Source organism: Silene latifolia, chromosome X, assembly GCF_048544455.1.
Source record: "Silene latifolia isolate original U9 population chromosome X, ASM4854445v1, whole genome shotgun sequence".
Lineage (NCBI taxonomy): Eukaryota > Viridiplantae > Streptophyta > Magnoliopsida > Caryophyllales > Caryophyllaceae > Silene > Silene latifolia.
The window spans coordinates 281,942,718-281,952,533 of NC_133537.1; the positions used below are offsets into that span (position 1 = coordinate 281,942,718).

General features: G+C 34.8%; 1 protein-coding gene across 1 annotated transcript; it reads left to right on the forward strand.

Moving 5' to 3' along the window:
* The first annotated feature begins 5,116 nt into the window (after positions 1–5,116).
* LOC141620207 (uncharacterized) lies at positions 5,117–7,985 on the forward strand. Its single transcript, XM_074437138.1, has 3 exons — positions 5,117–6,356; positions 6,417–6,974; positions 7,612–7,985. Exons 1-3 carry the CDS (start codon positions 5,117–5,119, stop codon positions 7,983–7,985), a joined length of 2,172 nt encoding a protein of 723 aa, XP_074293239.1.
* The last annotated feature ends 1,831 nt before the right edge of the window (positions 7,986–9,816 follow it).

Sequence of the window (9,816 nt, forward strand, 5' to 3'; positions counted from 1 at the left end):
AAAATAATATAATTAACTTTGTTGTAAAAAATGCTATCATTAGAGTATAGATTTCATATTATTTGTACAAATTAAAGATGGTGTACTTCTTAATATGTAAAATATTTTGTACTTATTAGTATGTTTTGTCCCACATTGGAAAATAAGTAGGTGTGGTGAATATACTACGTATAAATAATAGAATTGTCCCACATCGAAAGATTGACATAAGGCGGGGTGATCCTATGATTATAAATAGAAGGCATCCTTGGAACTTCAAACCAACCCAATTTTTTTTGAATCTCTTAAGTATTGTTTTAGAGAGCTCTTAATGCTTTCATTTGAGTATAAATTTTGTATTATTTACTAATATATTATTAATAGTATGATACGACTTGATAAGATTAAACCACTCAATGTGTTCAGGACTTCCTGAAACCAATCCTAGCGGATCAAATAAATTAACAAATCAAAAAGAAGATCCAAATTAAAATCCCCCCATCCAAAAACACCTGCATTAGGGCTTATACGACTAAATGAGCTAAGATTAATGTATGTGATTTAGCTTGCATACGTTAGTAGACATACTCTAACCTCAAATTTCAACACCAAATTCAAGAGTTAATGTATTTAACTTTTGTTTTTTAGTTGTAAGAAGAACGAAATTACATAATGTCGAGGGCTCGAGGCTCTTTGAGCCTTATCACATCCATAATTATGCATATAAAATACGTACCAAATAATTAAAACTATATCTACCACATGGAGATAACTACGTTGAGTAGCATAAGCATGTCAATAGAGTAGGGTAGATTGGGCACTTACAGAGTTATGGACCATTGAGTAGCTATTCTCTTTGATTGTTGTTTTAATATAGTTGAGTGATATTTTCAGAATGGAGTTTCATGTTAATTATGTTGAAATTGAACCCGATCATTTAGTTTTTGATACGTCAACTAAGTTACACAAAGTAGACAAGAGACGACTCACAAGACCTTACGGTCCTTACATCTCATTACATGCCACTCAACATCAATTAGCTTAGCCGATGCTATGAATTACTATGATCATATCAATTGTCCGTAATCATAGTGCCATTAGGGATGCTTTCAGATATTGTCATGTGCCACTCTAACCGATACCGCAACACAATATTATACGTACCTATTTATTATAAGATAATATATTCCTTAGTATGTTATTTGTCCCATATTGAAAAATAATATAGGTGTGATGAAAATAGTACGTATAAATAATAGAATCGTCACACATCGAAAGATTAACATAAGGCGGGGTGAACCTATCATTGTAAATAAGAGTCATCATTATTGAAACTTAGAAATCATGTTATTTGTCCCACATTCAAAAATAATATAAGTGTGGTGAATATACTACATATAAATAGTAGAATTGTCCCACATCGGAAGATTACCATAAATTGAGTTGATCCTATGATTATAAATAAGAGTTATTTTTGGAACTTAAAACAACCCAAAATCTTTTAATCTTTTGAGTACTGTGAAAGAGAGCTCTTAAAGTTTGTATTATTATCTCATAATTGTGAAATTTATTTCTTTTCTAGCATAACTAATACACGTTTCGTAACAACAAATCAACAAATAACATAAAACATAAATATTAATCTTTTAAGTTTTTCAGTATTGTGAAAGAGAGCTCTTAAGAGTTTGTATTATATCTCCACAATAGTGAAATTTATCTCGCATAATCAAAAAAGGGCGATAAAATGGTCAATATTACTGGAATCTTTTACTTTTTTTAAATAATGATATGGTTAATTAAACTTTTTATTTGAAAAGAGAGAAATATTTGTACCAATAAAACATTACACAGTATATGTAATTTATACAATGACATAATTTAAAATTACCAACAAAGTAATTCAATGTTAAATATTGTTTAACATATTTATCTCACCCGGTTTAAACCAAAAAAAAAATGCATTTATTTATCTTTCAGTTTTTTTTAAAGAAATAATTTGATCAAATGTAAACAAAATGATTAGATATAGGATGTAAATATTAAAGCCTTATAACTTTTTTTTCATTATAATTATAATTAAGTTAATTATCCCGTTGCAACGCACGGGCTTTTAACCTAGTAATTCCAATATATTAATGATAACAATTAGTCTCACTTTATACAGATATATCTGTTTAAAGTGTAGATGAGTTAAATATGTCACCACTTACATAATAAGATAAAGTGGTGACATCCCACTTGTTATTTGTCTTAGTATGAATGTGGTGTGATATTTGACTCATTTACAACTTTAGACAGATAATGTTCGTTTAAAGTGAGAATTTGTCTAATGACAATAATAACAGTCAGTTTCGTACTACCGTCATGCAAAAATAAATCTAGGCAAGCAAGCAAATTATTTGCGTGATAACAAATAAGGAGTTAATTTTCGCAATACACATTTTACTCACTATAGTACATCTTTGACTATTTTGCCCTTCTCACTCTCACTCATCTCTCCGGACTAGTCCGGAGTACCTTTTATAATTGTTATCGCCAAAAAAATCTTTATATTTAGGTAATGTTTGGCCAAGCTTAAAAAGTGCTTTTGTAATTGAAAAAGTAGTAGCTTGACCAAACATGGTAAATTAGAGAGTTTTAAAAGTGATTTTGAGAAGTCAAAAACTTATTATTCACCCCCAAAAGGAGAAGTATATATTTACTACTTCTACTTCTACTTCTACTTTTTACATAAAGAACCAAATAAGCAAACAAAAGGTGTATTAAAGTAATTAGGCCAAACATGTAAATTTTGTGAGAAACCGCTTTTACAAAAGTATGGCCAAACAACTAAAACTTTTCCGAAAAATAACTTGTGAATAAACTCCTTTTAAAAAGGAAAAGTCATTTTCCATAAGCAAGGTCAAACAGCACCTTAGTGTGTGTTTGGCATGGCTTTTAAAAGTGTTTTTGGACTTAAAACACTTTTTGGCCAAATACATCATTATTTAAAAGCTAAAAAAAAATTTCGCAAAAGTCAAAAACAATTTTTTTTGCCCATAAAAATTGAAGCATCAATTTGGTACTTCTTCTTTTGAAAAACATGTTGCACTTCTTAGGTTGATGATGACAAGTCCTTCATCTTCTCATTTCCTCATTTCTTATGCTTGTGAGCAAGAGATGAATTGCAGGTACACAGGGAGATTATCCATGTTCAGAAGATGATTGAAGCAATGTATCATGTCCTGGTCCATGTCTAGTCATTTGTAAGGGTATAAGGCTTGTGCTCACTTTTATTGTGTTGGTCCATTATACACAGCTTATCACAAAGATCTTTGAATCAAAAATATATTTTTATAGGATTATTTCATAGGAATAATATGGAATAATCCATCCTATGGGTGGCCTGCTTAAATTACTCCATCCTTTAAGTAATTCGAATTTAATCCGTCCTAACCCCCCTTCCTTCCCATAATACACTAGAGTGACCGGCAACCTAAACAACAGGTTACCTTATGTTTTTAAGGGTTAATAAACACCTTAATTATTTTACAAAAATAATCCAAACTACGAGTGACCTTCATATAATACTCCCAACTATATTTAATCTCATCATAATCGGAACTATTAACACTCCTCCTGCGGCCACTCCTTCGGCCGCCGATTCCCTCCATTCTCCTGTCCTCTTTTCTATTCCGCCATCGCCACCTCAACCGCCTAACATTTTCATCACGGTATTTGTCGTCTTCGTTCCCTAACTACTCATGGTTGGCGCGTAAAGATCTCTCCATGTTTGGTGGTGTTGGTGAAGTAAGGGTGTGAGCGTGGTGGTCTTATGGTTATTTTGGTGTAGAGTGTGACTGTGATTGGGAGGTAAAAAATGCATCATGGCGATAGGAGGGATTAAAGGATAGAGTAATTTAAGAAGATTACCCATAGGATGGATTATTACTATGAAATATTAGTTGCCACGTCATTTTTCACCTCTTATAGCAGGTCAAAAAAACAAGCAAGTTTGTTCTGGGAAGGAAAGGGGGATAGAAGGGATTAAATTCGGATTACTTAAAGGATAGAGTAATTTAAGCAGGTCACCCATAGGATAGATTATTCCTATGAAATAACCCATTTTTATAAGCTGTTTATGTCTGGCAAAAGATTTCCAAACATATATCTTCAAGTGTGTTTTAACCGAAAATATTTGGTTCAGAGTTTCCTACTTTGAGCTAAATAATATCTTCCTTTTTTTTTGTTAAGGATTTATTTTGAAAAGGGATCAAAATATTTGGTGAGATATTTTTTATAACAGATTTGATATGAAGATAATATGCTACCTATATTATAGGTGTGTTTTGGTCAAACTTTGCTAGTATATAAGATGCACAATCAATTCTACGTGTTTGCGTGAAAAAGAGAGAGCTTTACAAAGTGTTTTGTATTTCCTGGCAATTGAGCTTTTTCAAACGTGAGCATAAGAATTTTTGCAAATCATTTCATTTCCTTCGTGTTCTTTAACTCGTTTTGCAAAAATTATTTTAAGCCGTGTTCTTTGATCGATCTTGAGTGCACAAGTTCATATACTCATAAGGTTGTTTTTGTTCTCCATCGTTCCAATTCATTGAACCATACAAGGAGACAAATTATTTTGTAATTTTCTTTTGGTGAGAAAAGTGTTTTTTGGGTACATGGTTGTACTCGAGTCGCACGATCGGGGTTGATCGTGGGGGTTTTCTTTGTAATCGGGTTTGGTTATAAAGAAAATATTAATAAGAGAGAGGGTGGACGTAGACCTTTAAAGAGTAGGTCGAATCACGTTAAAAATCTTGTGTCTCGTGCCTTTTCTCTTTATTTGTTCTATTTCTCGTTTATTTTCATAGTTCTTGTTTCACGCATACGACCAAAACAGTACAGCACAATTCTTATTTTTTGCACAGTCACCGAGACTGTTCAATTCGCCTGTGTACTGTTTCAGTATCGAACGAGAACGCTCTTTTCGCTTTAAAGTTTAAAAAATTTAAAAAGGGTACTTAGTTCATCCCCTCCCCCTCTTAAGTACCGAATCGATAAACTCGACAATTGGTATCAGAGTCTTGTGCTTTTGACTGCCTTACCGCAAAGAGTTTGATCCTTTTGAGTTTATCTGTTTATCTTTTCTTTTTCAATGAATTCCAAATCTGTCAAATGTCCTGTCTTTGATGGCACGGACTATGGCTGGTGGAAAAATCGTATGATGCATTTCATACAAGGAACAGATTATGAATGTTGGGTAATCATCGAAAATGGTCCCCTCGCTATCACTACCACCAATGCTAATGGTGTGTCTAGTGTAAAAGCACCCAAGGACTACACATCTGATGATTACAGAAAGGCAGAGAAGAACTCTAGGGCCATATCACTCCTGCAATCCGGAATTGGCGAATCGGAAATTAGTCGTATTGCAGGATGTAAAACGGCCAAACAAATCTGGGATAGTCTAACACTAGCCCATGAGGGAACTGTGCAAGTAAAGAAACAACGTATTGATCTCTTAATGCAACGATACGAGTCCTTTAGAATGCAAGATGATGAGTCAATAAAGAGTATGTCTTCTCGTTTTTCAAACATAACTAACGAACTTTCAAATCTTGGTCGACAATTTAAAACTAAGGACATTGTCCGTAAAATTTTAAGAAGTCTTACCAAGAAATGGCGACAAAAGGTCATGGCCATTGAAGAGGCTAGGGATTTGACCACTCTCACCTATGAAGCTTTAATGGGATCTCTTATGGCACACGAAATAACTCTTGATAATGATGCCGATGAGAAACCCAAAGCTAAGGGACTAGCCTTGAATGACATCTCAAGTGATAATGAAAGTGATCTTGAGGAGGAAGTTGCCTCACTATCTAAACGAATTGCTAAAATAATTAGAAAGCAAAATAAAGGAAAGTTCGAAAGTTATAAGCCGGAAAAATCTGTTTCTTCGTCTTCTTCACCACGACCAAAGTCTAGAATGGGCTGTTTTGGATGTGGTGATCAAGATCACCAAGTTCGAAATTGTCCCAAATGGGAAGAGGCGAGATCTAAGGATAGACGTAAAAACTCTAAGCAAGAGTACAAACGTGAAATGATTGCTACAGTTTGGGGTGAGTCTGATTCAGAAGACGATGAACCCATCAAAGAATCAAAAGAAAAGCACTGTCTCAAATCTACTTACAAACCAAGGACACAACGTAAGAAGTGCCTCATGGCTAATTCTGAAGCATCGGATAACGAATCCGATGATGAGATAAGTCTCTCAAATCTTAAGGTTCAAATTAGATATTTATCAAAAGAAAAAATTATAAGATTTCTTGACGAGACTTTGAACACTTGTTATGAACAAAATAGACGTCTTGATGCTATGCAATTCGAAATAGAGAGTATTGCGAAGGAGAATATTGACTTGAAACGTGATCTGAAGAGTATATCTAAATGAACAGCCTACCAGACTGTTCATGATGAACTCACTGCTGAGAATGAATCCCTTGTTAACAAAATTCATGATTTAACTAAGGAACTGAACGAGATTAAAAGAGTACATGTTACTAGTTCAACCACTTATTCTGAAATTCATTCCAAATTTGATAGACTCAATGTTGATGATGACGCTCTCCTTGATAAGAATAAGAAACTACTTGTGAAAGTTAGGAATTTGGAGACCGATTTGAGTAATGCCCGAAATGTGGTTGCTAAATGGGAAGGTAGTGGTAATTTGCTAAACTTTCTGGTTAATCAATCTAAGAACACTAATAAACTTGGATTAGGTTATGAATCTCGTTCTGACTTCAAACAACACAGTTCACCACACCGTACTGCTTGGGTCCCAGAACAGAAAGTAAACATACCTCCGGACTGTTCAAAACAGAACGACTCTAGTATTGTTGGCTTTAATAGACCTAAACCCAACGAAAGAGACTTTCGCAAGCGTAAGTATGTGGGTCTACCTGAGTACATCATCTGCAAATTTTGTGGTAAAACAGGACATGTATTTAATGCTTGTAAGTAAGAACCGGTTAGGTCACTTGGAACAAAATTTTAAGATTGTCAAGAAAATGTGGATTCGAAAGGACTTATTAGCACAAGTAACTAACCAAAAGGGACCCAAATTAATTTGGGTGCCCAGGCCAAGTCCAAAGTATAATTTGTTTTGAAGGCTAAAGTGAGAGGGAGCAACTTGCTTTGATCATAATAACTTTCGTTGCTCAAGGTGCATATGGGACGATGTTTTTTTCTGGCTCTCACATAGAGCCTACAAAGTGGAGGTGTGAAAAATGAATTGGTAAAGTGTTCACACTTCAAGTAAGGATGGTAAGAACTTCTCAACTCTTAATCTTGTGTTAAACAAATATCATGGGAAGTATAAAAGGGTAGTTGGTATGTATATTCTTAAGCTCTTGGCTTACTACCTATTATGTTCTATTCTTCATCTTGGTTATAAAGATATATCTAACATCATTAAGCATATGCGCGGATGAAGAAGAAGAAGAAGAAGAAGAAGAAGATAAAGCCTACGAGGAGTTGATGAATAAAACCAGATCGAAGCCTGTCAGATAGTCCACTAAACTTTTATGATAACATCGTTCTCAAGAAAGGGGAAATAGAACACACTTCTGAACTGTTTCTATCATGAAAAAGGCTCAATTCTGAGCAGAAGCCGTGAACACTTGTTATATTCATATCGTGCTTCTATTAGAGCTATCCTTAATAAAACGCCTTATGAGCTTCTTTATGGGCGAAAGCCAAACATATCACATTTCCGCTTCTTTGGATCAAAAAATTTTGTTCACAATAATGGCTCAAATAATTTGGGAAAATTTGATCCAAGAAGCGAAGAGGCGGTTTTCATAGGATATTCAAAAGAAAGCAAGGCTTATAAAGTTTACAATAAGAGAACCATGTGCTTTGAAGAGAGTGTTCCTATAATCTTTGATGAAACTAATGTTCTTAATGATGAATTACAAGATGATGATGATTTCGAGATTGGATTTGTAGATGATGATCCCCCTTGATTTCGAAGAAGAGCCCTTGTCATTAGAAGGAACAGGCGCTGAAGAGTCCACAAATTCAGGGGGGAACTGAACAGAACAGAGAACTGTTCAATCAAGAGAAATCTACGAGCACAGCTGATCATGAACAGACAGGCAGACAGTTTAATACAGATACAAACCAGACATCCAGTGGCTTAGTCGAATTAGGAAACACAAACAGGGAAGCTGAGCAGAATCAAACAGACACCAGTACTGTTCGATCTACGCCTGAACCAGAGATATTTGTTCCTCGACGTTGGAAGTATCAAAGCTCGCATCCTTTGGATAATATCTTGACCAATATTCATCAGAAGAGCTCAACCATAGCCACCAAACGAACTGAATACATTTATGCTACTCATTGTGGCTCTCAAATCCTATGGGTAAGACAATAATTATGGGATTAAGGTATGATTCTTAAGTGTGTGCTTTTTCTTGTGATAACACGAGTACAATTTGTTTTTGAAAAAAAAAATCCCGCTCAAGATTTCATGGAAAAACCTTTTGATATTTGTCATCACTTTCTTCGTAATAATGTAGAAAAATGCAACATATGCTTAAAATTTTGTTGATCAATTGTCTGATATTTTCACTAAACCATTGGCTAAGTAACAATTTGAGAAAATCCGATTAGAATTAGGTCTATTGAATAGTGGCTCATAGCCAATTTTATACTAAAATTAATTCTTCGATGATTGACTAGAATGGAACAGTTGTGATATTGAGTTGGTAAATTCTCTTTTAGTTATTGAGCTTGGTTGTAGTCTACTTACTTTAGTCGTTTATTTCTTTCAAATAGACTAGTAATAAGTTGACATGTCTTTTGAGTTGTTACTATGATTACATATTCATGTGCAAATTTGGCAATATACATATAGCCGTATCCTTATTAACCTTACCCATATCTCCTTATCCACCCTATTTACCTCAACCGACCTTCATACCTATATTAGGCCTCCCTCTTCCTTTCCCAATCACCAATCCAAATTAAACATTCCTCCAAACCCTAACCCTCTTTGCTCACCATAAAACTCAAACACTCCCAAAACCCAAAACCAACACCAAATCCAACACTATGACACCCTACCCAATACAACCAAACCCACCAGCTCAACCCAAAATCCATTTCTTTTACCCAAACCCATCATCTAGCCAACCACCATCTCTACCCCTATGCAACCATTCCCGAGCAACTGGCTACGGAAATCAAGGGGCCCTAAAATCGTGACACACAACCTGATGCCTCTCTTATTTGCTTGCCAAAGTCGATTTCAAAGAAAGTTCATCGCAATCATAAAGGGGTTGTGATTGAGAAACGTGTGGCTGAAGAGGGGAAACAAAAGGGGAAAGCTCCGGAAAAAAAAACTTGAAACTTGTGAATGGCCTTGATCCACTTAATGTTTTACAATATTTTGACCCAAATGCTTATATAAAAACATCCATTCGTCCCCAAATCCTTGATGGTAGTCACCAATTTGTGTTTAACTGCATTCGTCGTACCATAACTCCTCAGGTGTATTTTAAAGGAAATTGCTCTATTTCCGATTTGCTTCTGATCATGTATCACGTTATGAAGTCTAAGCATGCGAATCTTGCCTCGGTTATATTTTATTACATAAGAGACGTGTTATTCGAGGATAGTATTTGGGTGGCCATGGATGATAGGATGACAAATGGATTACTACGTAAGATGCATATTCGAGTTATTGATTGGCTTGAGTGGATAGGGTTATGATGTTGTCGTATCTAGTACATCTCATGGGACTATTGACATTGTTCGTTCTCGGTTGGATGTTCTCTCAGAGGAAGTGGA